Raw genomic sequence first — 19,108 nt, forward strand, 5'->3', positions numbered from 1 at the left:
GACCTGGATTGGTCTTCGCAGGGTTTGTTTACCGGCGTTGCTATGTTTACCGGTCTTGCGTGTTCCAACGGTTTATTAGGTATCTAATAAATCGCTGTCTAATCAATACTTCATTCACTGCCTCTTCCGTGGTCATAACAATATTATGAATAGACTGCGTCGGGTTCTCCGACGTCTCTCCCTCTTGGCCTGCCCATAACAGGTTCGAATATTAAGGGCTGCCTAATATTCATTCGAATTTTGATTTATTATTTGATATTCGAATTATATTCGATTAACGAAGTTCGGAGTCAAAGCCTGTGTGTGTGTGTGTGTGTGTTTGGTGATCACTGTTAACCGCGTTTACATGGACACATCAGATCCGCATAGATGTGGAAGAACAGCTCAATCGGAATAGAAAAGGATCATATATACGCCTCAATCGGAATACAATTATCTGTTCGGAATATAATTCTATTCGGCTACAGAAGAGGTGGTGTAGTCTGCTATAATCGACATGTATTCACTTATTCCGATTAGTTTGGGGTTTAACTTAGAGCAACTGCAGTAGTTCGCAATTGGTCCACTCCGCACACCGAACTTGACCGCTGTCAAGGACGGTGGATTTATTGCCTGATTCACGTATTTGTTATCACTTCGTAGTAGTTACAGTAGTCCGATAATTTATCAATCCCAGCGTGTCCGGTTGCTAAACAACTAGGCCTATACAATATAAAGTTACAGACAGACAGGACATTGAATACAGATACAACAAATAAATTAAAACATAATGTAACTGCAGGCATTGATCTCCTGTTCTGTAGAGTATGTGCAATTTGAAATAAGAAATAAAGCTACAGTAAAAAATATTGCTTGAGGCCCCCTTGTGGTCAAAGATTTAAATTACACACATACTGTACAGAACAGGAGATCACTGCCTGCAGTTACACATAATAAAACAAGTTAGGGTCAAAGTGGAAGTGTGCAATAATCAGAGGTTGCAATGACAAACACCCACTGATGACCTCTCCAGATTTTTTAAAATAAGTTTATTTTTGATACTGTTTATTTAAATTATTATTTTACTACTAATAGTGGTAGTGCTACTTTACATTTTTAATTTAATTTTGTTTTAACCAAATGGTGATTATTTGACAAAATATATGCATAATTTCTTGCTTTTTTTCAAATGTAGGAAGGAACAAAGCAGCTAGATCGGGGAAATTTGCTTTCCGTGTCAATGGATGGGCCTAATGTGAACTGGAAGTTTGTGGAATTGCTGCACGACGAACATCGGGACCAGTTTGGTGGAGCCCAACTGGAGATTGTCGGGAGTTGTGGCCTTCACACCCTGCACAAATTCTTTAAGAACGGCTTTGTGATTTGGGAGATCGAGAAAGTCCCGAGAGCTCTGCACTACCTATTCCACTGCGCACCTGCCAGGCGAGAGGACTTTCTAATGGTGACCAAATCTGCAAAGTTCCCTCAGCCATTTTGTGGGCATCGTTGGCTGGAAAACCTGCCAGCAGTGGAGCGAGCAATTGAAATTTGGCCAAATATTGTGACTTATGTGGATCATGTTAAAATGAAGAAGCTCCCGAGCCCAAGGCCTTCCTCATACAACACAATTTCAGAGGCCCGGATGAATCCCATTTTACTTGCAAAGCTGCACTTTTTTATGAGTGTTTCAAGAGGTTTCCAGCCATTTCTGACAAAATACCAGACCGATGCCCCGATGATTCCATTTCTTGGAAAAGAATTGGAGGACCTAACTCGGGTAGGCACAATTAATGTATTAATGGGGTAGTAATAATTAAATAAGGTACTATTAAACCTTATTTAATAGTTTTTTTGAGGGAATAACTATTAAATGAGGTAATGTGTTTTCAGCATGTTGAATTGGTTTTGTAGTTAGTTAAATGCTAATACCTTTTTCAAATTATTAATGAGGCTTTTGCTTCTTTTTTCAGAGCCTTCTAAGACGCTTCATAAAGCGAGAGGAACTTGAAATTTCGCTGGTCAAGCTGGTCAAACTTGATGTGACTGACCAAAGGCTTTGGGTCGTTCAGAAGCATGTGGACATTGGGATGGGAGCCACAGCTGTCCTCAAGGTAACATATATTACTTTCCTTAGATGTCCTCAACAAAGTGAGTTGATCAAGCTGTTGACATATTGTATTTATCTTAGTTTGTGTTATACACAGGAAAAGTTTATTTGGTGTTTCATGTGACACTCATGGCTTTGGTGCTTTTGTTAGGGAATGGCAGGCAGTCAGAGTGGTGGTGGAAGTGAGCGTGATGCATTACTGTTCATGCGAGACAGCCAGACTGTTCTTTCGAAGATCTGTAAGAACATTCTGTTGAAGTGCCCTCTCAAGTACCCCACTGTCAGAAACATGACATGTCTGGACCCCTTCAAGATGTACTCAGAGTCTGACATGTGCCTCCAAAAAATGAAGGCCCTCATCCTGAAATTTGTGCAGGGCAAGAAGTTGCCAGGAGGAGTCACAGCTGGTAATATATGTAGACATAAGGAATTAATAACTACCTTGTGTTCAACATAGATAATATTTGGGCACCTTTTCTAAATGTTATGAACCTGTTCTCAGTATCTTTGATTAATCTTGTTTGTTTATTGTGTTGTGTTATATAATTAAATATACCCTATACACATACTGTCAGACATAAAAAATGTCCTGCGGCCTAATATGTTAATTTTGCATTTAATAAAATCTTATATCTTGTGATTTTCACAAGCTATAGTATTAGTTGGAATTAATGAAGACCGAAGAGACGGGATAAAAGATAACGGGCTGAAGATGAGCTTGAGAAACTGCGCAAGAAAAGAAAGACCATTGCAAATGTATGCGAAACATTGGAAAAGGATGCAGACAGCATGGCAGAAAAGGCTGAGAATACAGCAGGCACCAAGATGGCCGAACTTATCACAAAATCCAATATGATGAGAAAAAGATGCAAGGAGAAGAGAGGAGAGTTGGCGGATATAGAACGAGAACTTGAGAACAAAGGAGAAGAACTACGCCACTACTCTTTCACATATAAAGAGTTTGGGAGTTATGTCTGGCAGGGTATGTTGAATGACTTTGGTCTGTTGACCTGTTGACCAAGGCTGTTGTTATGTCATCTATTCAAATTTGTTTGTTTTCTTTTTCCAACTTTTCAAGTTAACCTTTGTTCTATTTGACACAGGACAGTTATTTATTTTTTCAATTATTCATTATTTTACACATTTAACACTTACATACATTTAAATGGGTTTGAAAAAAGATAAACGAATAAATAAACGACAATATCTAAAAATATAAAAGAAATCATCTATGTTCACATTGTTTTCTTTTCAGTGGAGTCAAATCAAGTTCAGCAAGCTAGGTCATGGTCAGAACTACATAAAAGGTTCCCATATTTCTAAGTATGCAAGTACACTGTTAAAGATGTGAAGTTTCACTCAAAATTAGGTTGATGTGTCTTAGGTTGATGTGTGATAAGTGACTCAATAAATTCCCTTTTCTATCAAATAATTTTTCAGACATAATTTATATATGTGTTGGTCTTAAAAAGGTCTTAAAATGTCTTAAATTTGACTTTAAAAATGGTGCAAGAACCATGGGCCTTTCTACACTGCCAAGCCGGTTTGGTCGAGGCTTGGCATGCCCGGCGATTTCACCGTCTTATCTCAAGTTTCCTGTGTAAAACCGAGGGGGTAGAATCCCTGTTCGTCACGGCGCAGGCTTTCTTGGTTCACTGGAGAAGGCGGGGCTGCGCACGGAGTCTAGACCTCTGTAGAATAAGTTGCATATTCCTGAATGTTTTGATTTTTTTATGAATGAAGACACCCGCATGCAAGGATGAGTTCACATCTGCGTGTAGGCTACAAACGCGATTAACTATTTACAAGTGCAAAAATGCCAACATATTCTTTATTTTGCTGACCACTTGTTTATTATCCCGAAAAAAGTCTCGTAAGGACAGTTCCTCTGCATCTCTCTCATAGATTGCACCATCTTTCAACGTCTTTGTTTAATACGACTGCATCACCTTCTCTCACATGATCAGCAGCTCGCGGATTTCACTTTCTCTCCAATTAGAACTGCTCATGATGATATCGCTGTCTGTGGAGACAGTGCACTAACACCTCTACACAACAAATCAAATAAAGTCATTCAAATACCAACGGGATGTCCCCCGCTCGGCTACATCATGAAATAACTTATTTTTATTTTTTAATGCAATAATCACAATCGTGTTTGCTGTTTATAATGTGATCAGGCATGACATTTACGTGATTAGGGCATACACTTGTTTATATGTACGTCTTTTAAGAGCCATCTAGTGCTTGGTAGGCACATGACTAAGCCAGCTGACGGGCCTGCGTCACATTTCCAGATGCACTTTCATTAATCAATTCCTTAAACTAGCCTTTGATAATGTTCTGGCCCGCCACCTACTGGCTGGAAAAAAATTGGACCGAGGCCAAACTTAGTTGCCGACCCCTGCTCTAGGTTCAATAGCAAATAACCGCGTTGTCTGATTACAGTTTATTCATTTTTCACAATTTACCAGCTCTCGTTTTGAAGGCTGAACAGACAATTTGACTTGAATTACTTAGTAGGTGTCCATATATCAGGGATAAATGGACACGGTATAATTAAAGGATATACACACATAGACATCCTATATCATATATATATATATATGATATAGGATGTCTATGTATACAAAAGCTTAAAAAAAAATATATATATATGTGTATATATATATATATATATATATTGACGCTACAAGTTGATGTCGGCAGGGTTATGCGGAAATCGGAAAGACGTCGTCAGTCCTGTGTGATCAATGTTCACTACGTCACAGCTGTTTCGAAAAGTGTGTTTCCATCTCCCATTTTGCACATTTACTCTCTTATGCATGAGTCAAAAACCACCTCAAGCGTGCGGAAAAACCTTTTTGCAAATTAGAGGATTTTTATGCGAATTTTGGTGTTTCCATCACCGTTTACTGATTCGATACTTCAAAATTCGCATAAAAGCAGCGGGATGGAAACTCAGCTACTGACTCCACATCTTTAACCATTGGTTAGTTCTCACCCCACAGTCCGGTTTGATGTGGCCTAGTGAAGAACTGCTGGGATCAACTCTGAGCTTATTGGGGACTGTTCTGGCAAAGTTGTGTCCTGCATCTGTTTTGGATTTGGTAGTGGAAACTTAGTTTGCGCTCATGACAGATGGTTAACTCTCAGATTAAATTGTTGTAGCAGATGCTGACTGCTGGAGGTCAGATCCGGCCAGGAATGACGGTGATCAGAACACCCGTCCAGCAGGCCGGAGCTCTGGGCAAGACCATCCTGCGAACCCCCCTGGTGGTTCAGCAAGGTAACCTCTCCCTCCTGTCCACCTGACTACTCATTGTTCCCCTGTCTATGCAGTGGGCGTATGGTTATCTGCTAGCAGTTTCATGTGTTTTCTATACCAGTGTATCTGAAGGTCCTGCCAGTGACCGCAACGCCCCTCTCCCTAGGTCATGGCGGGCAGCAGGTTGTCACCCAGATCATCCGTGGCCAGGCTGTCACCACAACAGTAGCCAGCCCCGCCCCCACAGGCCAACGGCTAGCCGGCCCGCTGAGGCCCGGGCAGACCGCCGTCCCGCGACCTCAACAGGGCCAGTTCAAACTGACCCTCACCCAGCTGTCCCAGCTAACCCAGGTTAGTGTCCTCCTTAATTAACCCAGGATAGTGTCCTCCTTAATTTACCCAGGACGGTGTTCTCCTTAACTAACCAAGGATAGTGTCTCTGCACTAGCTCAGGATAGTGTCTCTGAACTAACCCAGGATAGTGTCTCTCAACTAACCCAGGATAGTGTCTCTCAACTAACCCGGGATAGTGTCTCTCAACTAACCCAGGATAGTGTCTCTCAACTAACCCAGGATAGTGTCTCTCAACTAACCCAGGATAGTGTCTCTTAACTAACCCAGGATAGTGTCTCTGAACTAACCCAGGATAGTGTCTCTGAACTAACCCAGGATAGTGGTCTCCTTAACTAACCAAGGATAGTGGTCTCCTTAAGTAACCCAGGATAGTGTTCTCCTTAACTAATACAGGATAGTGTTCTCCTTAACTAAACCAGGATATTGTCTCTGAGCAAGTCATTTCCATGCTCTTCTCTCCAGAAGCAGCAGGGCGCGGCGGGGGCAGAGCGTCCAGCGGTGGGGGGCATGTCCGGGGGCGTGGCCCAGCAGGGCCTGACAGTGATGGTGCAGGGCCAGGGCCAGACAGCGGGCCAGCTGCAGGTCATCCCCCAGGGGGTGACCGTGATCCCCGGGCCAGGCCAGCAGCTCATGCAGGCGGCGCTGCCCAACGGACAATTCCAGCGCTTCCTATTCACTCCGGTGGCATCCGCAGCCACGCCCACAGGTAGGAGGGACGGAGGGGTTATTTTGGGTCATGACAGGGACATTTGTGTTTTCTTCTGAGGACTTCAAATGAAATATCTTTAATTAAATATATTTATTCTATCTTTATTTAAATTTCCTGTGTCTTTCCCCTTATCAGCTACGGTAGTCCCAGGCCTGCTCCAGACCTCCACCAAGGCCCCAGCCCAGCCCGCTCAGCAGGCGGCCGCCCCCGTGCAGGCGGGGGCAACGCCCCAGGCTGCGCCTGGCACCCCTCCTCTGGTCACGCCACAGGGACAGCTGCCCCCCCAGACCCAGGCCCACATGCCCATCCAGTCCCCCACGCCCCTCCAGGTTAAGATGCAGGCGGGCCGCGCCCCTCTGCAGCCGGCCCCCCAGGTGGTGGGTGTGCCCGGGCTGCAGCCCCAGGTATGCCCCTCCCACAGCCTCAAGTGTTGTGTTACCTTGTTGTGTAACACTGAACCTGCTTGGTGACCTTGCATCACCCAGCGGTGTTTGAGTCTTGGAATCAGTAGTGAGCCCTCAGAGAGAATCGCCACTTGACAAAGACAGATTGGCAAATACACTATTTGCCTTTTATTCTCATAAATTATTAGATGTGTTGCTTTCCTCCTGTACTGGCCCATGCCACAGATTAGAATATCATTTTAGAACATCAAATATGTTTTTCCCCCTCACCTTGAATAGTTGGTTTTGGTTTGGTTGATGCTTCTCGAGTGTCTGAGAAGCATCAACATCTGCTTCATAACATCTGCTGTTATGAATAACATCTGCTAGCCCACAACGGTGACAGAATTCCAGTGGTTTCACATGGGCTTTACATTATATGGGTTTCCCACGTAGCATGGAACACCTTCAACCTGGCCCTTTGGCTGAAACACAGCACGCTTCAAAACAGCAAACCACCCTAATAAGTGGGCAACCCGTACTGGTACATTCCCAACAACAGTTGTTGGTTTGGTGATCTACCTGTATAGACTGTGTGTGTGTGTGTGTGTAGGTGGGCAACGTGGTGACCATCCAGACGGCCTCGGTGCAGGAGCAGCTCCAGAGGATTCAGCAGCTCAGGGAGCAGCAGCAGCAGAAGAAGAAGCAGGCGGCCGAGGCTAAGCGGGACCAGACCCCCCACGCCGCCGGCCACCTGTTGCAGAAACAGGTGCTGGGAGCAGGGGGGGACTGGGGCCGGTCTAGTGTTGTCTAGGGGGGTCTGGGGCCGGTCTAGTGTTGTCTAGGGGGGTCTGGGGCCGGTCTAGTGTTGTCCAGGGGTCTGGGTAGTCTGGTCTAGTGTTGTCTAGGGGGGTCTGGGGCCGGTCTAGTGTTGTCTAGGGGGGTCTGGGGCCGGTCTAGTGTTGTCCAGGGGTCTGGGTAGTCTGGTCTAGTGTTGTCTAGGGGGGTCTGGGGTCGGTCTAGTGTTGTCTAGGGGGGTCTGGGTAGTCTGGTCTAGTGTTGTCTAGGGGGGTCTGGGGTCGGTCTAGTGTTGTCTAGGGGGGTCTGGGGTCGGTCTAGTGTTGTCCAGGGGGGTCTGGGGCCGGTCTAGGGGGGTCTGGGGCCGGTCTAGTGTTGTCCAGGGGTCTGGGTAGTCTGGTCTAGTGTTGTCTAGGGGGGTCTGGGTAATCTGGTCTAGTGTTGTCTAGGGGGGTCTGGGGTCGGTCTAGTGTTGTCCAGGGGGGTCTGGGTAGTCTGGTCTAGTGTTGTCTAGGGGGGTCTGGGGTCGGTCTAGTGTTGTCTAGGGGGGTCTGGGGTCGGTCTAGTGTTGTCTAGGGGGGTCTGGGGCCGGTCTAGTGTTGTCTAGGGGGGTCTGGGGCCGGTCTAGTGTTGTCCAGGGGGGTCTGGGTAGTCTGGTCTAGTGTTGTCTAGGGGGGTCTGGGGCTGGTCTAGTGTTGTCCAGGGGTCTGGGTAGTCTGGTCTAGTGTTGTCCAGGGGGGTCTGGGTAGTCTGGTCTAGTGTTGTCCAGGGGGGTCTGGGTGGGCCGGTCTATTGCACTGTTCCACTCCTTTACAATTATCCATGATGGGGTGTGTGTGTGTGTGTGTGTGTGTGTGTATTAGGTGGTGATGAAGCAGAATGCCGTCATCGAACATTTGAAGCAAAAGAAGACCATGACACCTGCTGAGAGGGAGGAAAACCAGAGGTCAACACACACAATCGCACGCAAAGACACACCGGCACATACGGAAAACGCACATGCGGGCATGCACACGGAAACGAGCAGAAGTGTGTGCGTGCGTGCGTGCGTACATGTATGTGCGTGCGTACATGTATGTGCGTGCACGCACAGACACAAGTCAGCGGTGTGTGTTTGACTGTGACCCCACTGGTCCCTGTGATCCTGGCGTGACCACAACCTGGCTCTGGAGTTTAGAGTGTCTAAGCTGAGGCCGTTTACAGACAGATCAAGCTGCACTGAAAACACCACATACACGCACATACGCACACCACACACACACGCACATTACATCACACACACACATTACATCCCAAACAGCTCCATGCAGAGCCACACATTTCCAGACCAGATGGACAGACTAAATCAATAGAGCCTGTAAGTTCTCTGCCCTTGTACATTTGACATCTTGGTTGTACATTTTATTTGCAGTTGTATTTCACGCGTGTACTACGGTATCCTGACTTTACTGAGTGTGTGTGTGTGTGCGCGTGCTTGCATGTGCTTATCCTCCAATCAAAAACCCTCTTTTGATTGGTACTTGGAGTCAACATTGTCTTAGGGAGACAGACCAGCGCCCAGCGAGACATGCCAGGAATTGGCTGGTTCGTGCTGATGGTGGGGGAACTGGCTGAAGGAAATGAGAGGAGGAAGAGGAACTCTTTCTGAGCCTCAGCAGTCCGTCTTAACCCCATTACGGTAAAACGGGTCAGACTAGGATCATCACCCCCTCACGTGTGCTCTGATGTTGTCTGTTGTGCAGGATGATCACGTGCAACCAGGTAATGAAGTACATCCTGGACCGCATCGACCGCGATGAGAAGCAGACTGCCAAGAGGCGCCGGAAGGAGGAGGTGGTGGAGCAGAAGAGGAGGAACGCCAATGCCAGTAAGCTGTCCTCGCTGTTGTACCGCCACAAGGAGAGCCTCAAGACGGAGATCCTGAAGAAGAGGGCGCTGCTGGACAAGGAGTTGCAGCTGCAGGCCCAGGTACAGCAGAATTGCCCTGAGCCTGACTGGGTTCCCCCTTGACAGTGAGGTTCTGATGTGGAGCTCTGTGGAGCCACAGGTTCAGCGTGCTGAAGGCCCTTCATTAGTCACCCCTTCATTCGTCACCACTTCATTAGTCACCCTCGGCGTCATGCTGAAGGTTGATTCCTCCATCCATTAGTCGGGTGACGGAACCTTGAGCAAATCTAATCCCATCTAAGTCACATACACAATGTCTGCTCAATGCTTCAGAAATGTAATTGGTTTATTCATTGGTTCATGGATAATTATCAAATAAAGCACATTCAAGTCCTACATGTTTACTCTGGTAAGTAATCAATGGGCTTCTTTTTATATTTATTTTAAGCAATCTTAAAAGAAATGATATGTTAGATTGACTAAAAATAATGAGTTGCGGCCTTGCAACACAGATAAATTATATTATGCTATTTTATTGATCCCATTTGGAACAACAGTAGGAATAAACACAGAAACTTATCTATACATATGATAAAAAGAACAAGAAGAATGTAATGTAAGAAAGAAAGCTCTTCAGGTGAAATCTTTTAGCCTGAGGAAAGGCGGTGGTGACCTCCCTCCCTGCCTCGCTCTGAGGCTGAAAGCTTCAGAGAGAGGCGCTGGTGACCTGCCTCTCTGAGGCTGAGCTTTCAGCCTCAGAGAGCTGCACAGTGTTGACCTCCCTCCCCGCCTGTAGGAGGAGTTGAAGAGGGACCTGCTGCGGATGCGACGGGAGAAGGAGAGAGCCCAGGCCGCCCCCCACAACACCCCACACCACCAACACGCCCCCTTCGGCAAGGGACACGCCCCCTCCGCCCAGCACCATCATCATCATCAACAGCAGCACCACCCTGCCTCCGCCTCTCCGCTCAGGGCCGGCCCAGTCCCCGCTGGCCACAAGAGGAAGAGGGAAGGCCCCGTGGGGCTGGGGGCTGCTGCGGCCGGCGCCAAAGGCAAGAGGAAGAAGATGATCACCACGAGCTCCAAGGAGAACCGCAAGGACATCAAGCTGTACTGCGTCTGCAAGACGCCCTACGACGAGTCCAAGTGAGCAGCTCTGTCCAACACTGGAAACGCAGGTTTACTCCTTTCAGGAGAGGACTTGAGCCCAGCTGCACAGAGGGGTTCAGTTGGCTCCTCTCATGCAGATCTAGCTTGTTGTCCCATTTTGAGTTTGGTTATCATGGCTGTCAGGATCCAGCCTCCAGTGAACCCAAACTCTGGGTCACAACAGGCAAGTTACCTCCAGGTATTTGAGTAACACCCCCTGGGGTTCTATCACCAGGTTCTACATCGGCTGCGACCTGTGCACCAACTGGTACCACGGCGAGTGTGTGGGCATCACGGAGAAGGAGGCCAAGAAGATGGACGACTACATCTGCGCCGAGTGCAAGAGGGCGCAGGAGGGGAACACTGAGGAGCTGTACTGCATCTGCCAGACACCCTACGATGAGTCCCAGTACGTGGTCACACCCTCACTTGTTTCACAGATCAGGGTTGATGCATCAGTGGGTCATAACCGAGTCTTGTTGAGAGGGAGACATATAATCACAGTGGATCAAGACATTTCATTCACATTTACATTTAGGGCATTTAGCAGACTCTTTCATCCTTAGCTACCTATAACTAGTACATTTATTAGAAGAAAGAGTATTACAAGAAACAACAAAAAAAAGAGTTTTGTGCCAAGACATACAATATACAGTAAGTGTGTGATTGTTGTTCTTAGGAGAATAAGGGAGGAGAAGGGGCAGTGGGGGTAAAGGTGGAGGCTATGCAGTGTCCTGGTGAACCAGGTTTCAGATAAAATATACAGATTTGTGAAAGATTATCCACCTGTAAAGCACACCTCCATATACCTTCTACTAAATAGTTGTCAAGCATCTTCACCAAATGGCTCTCCTACATTCCTGCCAACTAACCCTTACCCTTTCCCTTACCAAGTTCTTAAGGCAGTAGCTCAGGAGGAAGAGCAGCTCGTCTGGGGTTTGTGGACCTATGTGACTTTCAATTGGTTATGATTCTGCGCTTGTTGCGCTCATCTGTTATTTCGAAATGCGTGCTTATGCGTGCTTTCATAGACACGACCCCCTGTGTCTCAGCGCTGACCCCCTGTGTCTTAGCGCTGACCCCCTGGTCTCCCCCTGTGTGTCCACAGGTTCTACATCGGCTGTGACCGCTGCCAAAACTGGTACCACGGGCGATGCGTGGGCATCCTGCAGAGTGAGGCCACCCACATCGACCAATACGTGTGTCCGCAGTGCCAGTCCACGGAGGACGCCATGACCGTGCTCACGCCACTCACCGACAAGGACAACGAGGGCCTGAGGAGGATCCTTCGCTCGCTGCAGGTCAGAGGCCATGGCACGCAGTTTGAACAGCAGACTTCTGGGGCAGTAGCTTCAGAAAGGCTCACATTTGGTGGCATTGATAGATTTTCAATTAGAGAAAGTTAGATTTGATTCTATTTGTATTCCTCTGTGAGAGAGAGTGTCACATCACATCACTGTTTAGTTATCGCTCTCTGTCTCTTAGGCCCATAAAATGGCGTGGCCCTTCCTAGAGCCCGTGGACACCAACGACGCCCCGGACTACTACCGGGTAATCAAGGAGCCCATGGGTGAGTTCATCCAAAATGGCCGCTAGGGACACTTGACCGCACACCTCCTCACACCTGGACCGGCTCTCCAAGGGGGTCCCATGTGAATGGGGTCCTGCATATAGAGGACTTTCTTTTCTCTGATTTTGCACTTCCAAAAAAACAAGCCGTTAATTAGCGGCTGGTAAAGGGAGGGGGGAGAGGGGGAGCAACAGACCTACACCTAAATAGATACGCTACACTTGACCCTACATAGATAAAGATAGATGCATACACTACACTAGACTCTACACATATGCCTTTTCCACACATGTCCTCCGTCTTTTCGCCGTATTTGTATATCAGGACATTCGACCCTAACTGTGCGTTCACACCAAACGCGGCATTTGTCGCCCGTTCGCGTTGTTCGAGTTTTGTCGCGCCACAAATCATAATTTGTCGCTGTGCAAGTTTTGTCAGGCGGATTTGTCGCGCCACAACTTTTGGCCGCCAACTGTGCTTCATGCCAATTCATTCTCAACCACGGCCGAGATAACCACCATTGCATGTCTTGACCTTTTGTGGAAGAGGAAGAGACGTCGGAGGACCCGACACAGTCTATTCATAATATTGTAATGACCTCGGTAGAGGCAGTGAATGAAGTATTGATTAGACAGCGATTTATTAGATAGACCTACCTAATAAACCGTTGGAACACACAAGACCGAAAACCATAACAACGCCGGTAAACAAACCCCAAGAAGCCCAATCCCTATGAGAGCTCCCCGCGCTACGGCCATCTGGACGTGCACAGAGCTTTTGGCCGTGATATTATATATACAATTATATTATATTTTATACTATTATATATAGAGCTCCGGGAGTCGCAAACGGCAACAATCACTTTCTCCTCCATGCTGCAGTTCACCCCGGACTGCACTGCACCGAGTTTGCCGGTTGAACGCTGATTGGCTGTTACGTTACACATGTAACTCAGTGGCCACGCTGTTGAACGCTGATTGGCTGTCATCGCACGAATTTTGCGTCAAAGTTGAAATATTTAAACTTGTGCAAATTTGTTGCACCACAAATGCTCATGAACGTGCTCGCCTGTGCAGGGCAAAAGTGTGGAGCGACAAATCAAAACTTGTCGCCTGTTTTCTCTAGCGAATAATTCGCCCGATACGCGTCTCTACGTTCACTTTGTATGGGATCTTGTCGCCCCGTCGCGTTTGGTGTGAACGCACAGTAAGGATGATTCACACTTGATGCTTTATATGCGGACATCAATATCATTCCGACATCAGTAGAATCAATGGGGGGTTTAGGGGGGTGGGCTTGCAAGTGGCAGGATATGACGTAGGGTCCAAGTTCACAAGAGGCGGGATAAGTGCCGCCGCTGTCACTCTAGTTTGTTTTGATTTGACCACAGACACCACGGAGGCAGAATGGGCGGAACTTATCATGATCATCTTAAATGTGGCTGCAGCGATGCATCATATATTCCGTTTAATCCACAACATCCGTATCAAACGCTGAAAGATTGGAGCATTAGTTAGAGATTTTAGGTTGCCTAAATACCGACACTTACACATAGGTAATTTACACTTCCGCCGATGAAAATACTACCTCAGGGGTAGTTTTTTTTTTTCAATGTCAGGATATGTTGTTCACAATACAGCCGATCAGGAGAAGAGCAGGAGAATAGCAGACTTGTGTGTATGTGTGAAAGCAGCTATAGATATAGATAGATACACTACACTAGACTCTACACATAGATATAGAGATAGATATACTATACTAGACTCTACACATAGATATACAGAGATGGATATACTTTGCTAGACTCTACAAATACATATTGATAGATATACTATACTAGACTCTAGATATGGAGATATATATATATATACTATACTAGACCCTACACCTAGATACATAGATATACTACACTAGACTCTTTACTTGGATATAGATAAATATACTATACCCTATAAAGATAGATACACTAGACTGTTCACACATATATATATATATATATATAGATATAGGTAGATCTACTAAACCCTACACATAGATATAGAGAGATAAGGCATTTTTACACTGCCAGGCCGGTTCAGTCGCGGCTTAGCACACCCGGCAATTTCACCGTCTTGCCTGTGTGAAACCGAGGGGGTAAAATCCCTTGTTTCAGTGAACCAAGAAAGCGCCAGCTTTCTCGGTTTACTGGAGAAGGCGGGGCTACGCACAGAGGCTAGACCTCTTTAGAATAATTTAGTGCTGCAACAACGAATCGATAAAAAGCGATTACTAAAAGCGTTGGCAACGAATTTGGTCATCGATTCATTGAGTCGTGCGATGAATACGTCACTCGTAGGCACGGCAATGTTTATAGCCAGCCGCCGACAGGTTGGTTCATGGTTCATGCACGCCCACAGCGAGCTTTACTGTGAGCAACCACAGCTTGTATTTTGGTCATATCTCAACATTGGACTGTAGGCCTATATAAAAGTGTTGTGCCTTCACTGTCTCTGGGTTAAAAAAAAACTCCTTCAACTCAGTATCCGCCTAGTCCAACCAAAAAGTGTCTGCTGCTGCTGCTGCTGCTGCAGACTGTTGGCAGACGGGCTCGGAGTCGGCACCACGTAAATCAACAGTCATTCAAAGCAGCGGTAGTGATAACCCAACCGGACGGTGTAGAAAGTCCTGTCAGTTAAAAATAGTAATCCAGTTTTTAAATCCATGTTAAAATCGGCAGAATATAGAGCTAGTTAGCTTAAAAAAAAGTAGCGAAAACTTGTTTTCCCAGCAATATAAAATAGATATTAAAGATGGAATTATGACCTGTTTAACGACCTATCTTGAGCTATGATCATCTTATCAGCAATTAAAGCAATAATACAAGTTCTATTTCAACAAAATAATAGAAAAGGTTAAGGTTAAGGAGTCTCGAAAATGGCATCAATATCAATAAAAATTAACAATCTCCTGTCATCTGAGAGAAATTAAGATGATTTAATTTCTTTTCAACCCTTAGTATTTACCGGTTAAAGATCTTATCGGTTAACCATGGACATTCCTTATATACTGTATATATATAAATGTATTTCATACATTGTATGTTTTTTTTGTGTTATCCCAGTTAGGTTTTTTTTTTTGTTTATCATTTAATATTACTTTTAATAGTTCCGGGATGTTGGAGCAATAACCTGGTGTTTTTACACTTCAGTCTGCACTGTGAATTTGAAGTAATGTTCAGTTTTTTAATAAAGAGGCGGCAATTACAAATGTTTCTTTTTTTATCCGATTCATCGATTAATCTAAAAAATAATCGACCGATTAATTGTTTATTAAAATTTTGCAGTAGTTGCAGCCGTAGAATAATTTCCATACTCCCAAATGTTTTTATTTTTTTATGAATGAAGACACCCGCATGCAAGAATGAGTAACGCTAAGTGTAGGGTACGAACGCGATTAACTATTTACAAGTGCAAAAATGCCAACATATTCTTTAGTTTGCTGACCACTTAATTTTTATACAGACAAAAGCCTCGTAAGGAACCTTCCTCTGTGTCTTTCTCATAGATCGCAACATGTTTCAACGTCTTCGTAAAATGCGACTGCATCACCTTCTCTCCCATGATGGTCAGCAGCTTGCGGATTTCCCCTACTTGCTTAAAGTGATCAAACCCTCAGGGGCCAAATGAGTGTCCTTGTGTTTCCTCGTCTCCTTTCCTAGACCTCTCCACCATGGAGAACCGGCTGCAGCGGCGTGACTACGCCAAGCTGACAGAGTTTGTTGCGGACATGACCAAAATCTTTGACAACTGCCGCTACTACAACCCCAGCGACTCGCCCTTCTATCAGTGTGCCGAGGTCCTGGAGAACTTCTTCGTCCAGAAGCTCAAGGGCTTCAAGGCCAGCAGGTGAGACACACACAGACTGCCTGCCTGCCTCCCTCACTCCCTCCCTCCCTCCCTGGTCTGGGGTCTCCCCTGGTGGAGGGTGGGTGTTATCCCAGACCTGGTGTGAAGACGCTCCCCGGGGAACTCTGTTCACACGTTTTTCTCCTGAGGACCCAACATGCAGCCAAACGCACAAAACCTCAACTTCCACCTACAACATGCAACTCAAGGCTCCTCTTGTTTCAAATCCTTTAGGAGCTATAGGGCCAATCATAGCTAGGGCCCCTCATAGCTAGGTCCCTTTATAGCTAGGGCCCCTCATTGGTGATGCCCAAGAGACTGAAGCACAGGTGACCGGGGTTCATTCGAACAACTCTTCTGAAATGACGTTGAGGTAATCGTATGAAACACTCTTTCCCCCTCAATGTTCTCTGATGGAGATCTAGTGATGGGTTCCAGGAATAGCACCAACCACCAGCCCAGGGCTCCAGGGTTTGACCAGCAGGTCAGAGATGTAAGGTTGCATATTAAAAGGAGTGCTCCAATTAATGTGGACGCGGGGGAACTGAGCACAGACCAAATATCTTGCACAAATGGTTAACGCCATGACAGAAGCCAACAAGGGCCACCATGAGATGGCAGGTTCTCAAGAGTTCAGCCAATCACATGCACCATCACGTTGACCGTCTCTTACCATTGGATTCAGAATGCTAGCATGGTGATTGGCTGGAAGGAAGGCCACAAGGCCAATCTCCATGGCCCGCTGATCACAAGTTGTGCTCTTCTTCTGCACGTCTGAGCCATGGCTGAAGTACTGATCTTCATTAATGTGGTCTCTTTAAGTGTGCTTTCATGTTCTGCATCCTAGAGTGACATGCATTTCATCCATATGTATTTAAATCATCCATTCTCTCTCTCCCTCCTCCCGACTTGTCATCCCAACTCTCTGCCTGTCACCCTCTCTCTTTCTCTTCCCCCTCTCTCTCCTGCAGATTGTGATGTCATTACCCCTCGGGGCCAGGGTCGGTATAAACAGAACAGTTAGTTTTCCTGGACAAAGCTGTTTCTATTTTCTGGGAAAACAGCATTCAGTTCTCCCAAGAACTGTACAATGATGTATAAAATACTACACCAGATGTGTCCTCCTTTTCTATTTTAAACAAAAATGGAACCTAAAAAAAAAGACCTTTTCCACTCTATGTGGCAGCCATGTTGGAGCTCAGACATGGCTTTCTGACTTTGTCATGTGACACATGGCTGATATTTTTTTAGTCTGATTATTAAGCTTTGTAATCGTCTGTACTGAGATGAATATAAAAATAAGTCACTGATTATTGAAGTTATTGAAATGATACTAGATAACTTATAATTTCATTGGGCTGATTGTATTCCACCTAACATTTTACCTTTTCCTTAGCTCAGTCTTTTTTTAATGAATGCTTGCAGCGTTTATTAGTTTCATGTTCTACCAGTTGTTCCTATGTATTTTATTTTATGTGCATATGATATATCCTTTTGTGAAGGACTATTTTTGTGTTCTAAAGGAAATAAATCTCTAGGACTTGTAAAGATAGAAGATCGCGTCTAGTTAGCGCTAGTCTGAGGCAAGGGGGCATGGTTCCATTACTTAACCACATTCTTTGTAAATACACCCAGCTCACATCTCACCAACATGGCTGCCATGTCCCATCCTAAACATGTCATAGTTCATTGTTTTTTGTTTTCTACACGGCTCTGCCCCAGTGCATATTTTTGTCATGTTCAAGCTTTTAATAAAAAAAAAAGTACAAAGAATGAGCTCTAAGCGCCTGGTGTCCTCCTGTCCCTTCTCTCTCTAGGTCTCATAACAACAAGCTCACTTCAGCTGCTTCCTAGAGCCGCTCTCCACACACACTCTGTCCTACACAAGCTCCCGCTCTCTCCAACTCTTCCTCAACATGCAGGCCGCAGGCCTCAGTCCCAGCCCCCCGACACCGCTTCCAGACTGAAGTCCTGCTGCACTGCTGTCGCAAACAGCCCAGCCTTCTCACCCCTCCGCACTCTCACCCCAGCCTTCTCATCCCAACCTTCTCACCCCCAGCCCTCTCACCCCAAGCCCCCTCACCCCAGCCCTCACCCTCTGCTCCTCTGCCGTGGCTACAGACCCTTGGATTTGGGCAACCTTTTCTATCCATCATGTTGAGGAGGCGCAGGGCTTCATTCGTAGGATGCAGGATGTTACATGGAGACAGAGGAGATGGTTCTGGAAGTGGTCTGCTACAAGGTGGTGGTGGTGGTTCAGCAGTGACAGATATGTTCACTAGTGAGTGGGACTCCATGAGTAGGAGGACCCCCTACTCATGCTAAGGGGCTTTTGAGCAGTCTGAACTTTATGGGATGATAAAAGACATAGAAACTGACCGCAGAGAACTCGTGTCTTTTCCATGTTTCATTTCAATCTCAAGATGTACAGCTACTGTATTTTTCTTAAAAATTAAATACAATATTTTCTGTTACACTGCCACTAACATTTTAAAAGTAATCACGTAACTAAGCCAATGTTTTTGCTGATTCCCATCCATCTATATTCCAATGATCATGTGTTTTCTCATGGATTTATCACAGTTCTTACGTCTGTTTAAATGTAGGCCTAACTTATGGTAAATGGACAACATTTATATAGTGCTTTTATCCAAAGCGATTTACGATATTGCCTGTCACCAATTCACACACAGACGACTGAGTCAACCATGCAGGCGACAGCCAGCTCGTCGGGAGTGATTAGTGTTAGGTGCCTTGCTCAGGGACACTTCGACACTCGAACTAGCAACCTTGCGGTAACCAGCCGACCGGCTCTACCTCCTGAGTTTTTTCTGCCAACTTACCTAGAAAAATCACCTTCTCACTCCGCGAAGCAGCTCAACAACGTTCTCTGGGTCTCCTTCTCTTACTCTTCCCCTTCTACTGATGGTTCATTCAGATGACAGCTTGGCTCACATGTAGGCTATCTTTCAACACTCGGGATTCGACCCCAAGGCCCAAACCATGCCGAGAAATGTGCT

General features: G+C 45.9%; 1 protein-coding gene and 1 long non-coding RNA gene across 7 annotated transcripts in view; both read left to right on the plus strand.

Annotated features, from left to right (window-relative positions):
• LOC307070668 (nucleosome-remodeling factor subunit BPTF-like) overlaps positions 1–17,839 on the plus strand; it is a 98,044-nt gene extending 80,205 nt beyond the window's left edge. For 5 of the 6 annotated variants that reach the window (XM_079729241.1, XM_079729245.1, XM_079729243.1 and 2 more), the window contains 13 exons: positions 5,258–5,375; positions 5,521–5,705; positions 6,171–6,414; positions 6,553–6,821; positions 7,414–7,569; positions 8,462–8,544; positions 9,341–9,566; positions 10,282–10,631; positions 10,870–11,043; positions 11,743–11,935; positions 12,120–12,204; positions 15,902–16,088; positions 17,060–17,839. In XM_079729241.1, the coding sequence (XP_079585367.1) occupies positions 5,258–5,375; positions 5,521–5,705; positions 6,171–6,414; positions 6,553–6,821; positions 7,414–7,569; positions 8,462–8,544; positions 9,341–9,566; positions 10,282–10,631; positions 10,870–11,043; positions 11,743–11,935; positions 12,120–12,204; positions 15,902–16,088; positions 17,060–17,066 (2,277 nt within the window). In that variant the 3' untranslated portion in view covers positions 17,067–17,839. The remainder of the gene's footprint in view (positions 1–5,257; positions 5,376–5,520; positions 5,706–6,170; positions 6,415–6,552; positions 6,822–7,413; positions 7,570–8,461; positions 8,545–9,340; positions 9,567–10,281; positions 10,632–10,869; positions 11,044–11,742; positions 11,936–12,119; positions 12,205–15,901; positions 16,089–17,059) is intronic. The other variant, XM_079729242.1, reaches the window with a different exon arrangement.
• Positions 1,007–2,487, plus strand: LOC307070670. Its single transcript, XR_013811568.1, has 3 exons — positions 1,007–1,756; positions 1,950–2,090; positions 2,238–2,487. It is a non-coding gene; the product is annotated as an uncharacterized lncRNA (long non-coding RNA).
• Positions 17,840–19,108: the final 1,269 nt, after the last annotated feature.

This window comes from Pollachius pollachius, assembly GCF_949987615.1.
Source record: "Pollachius pollachius genome assembly, chromosome: 2".
NCBI lineage: Eukaryota > Metazoa > Chordata > Actinopteri > Gadiformes > Gadidae > Pollachius > Pollachius pollachius.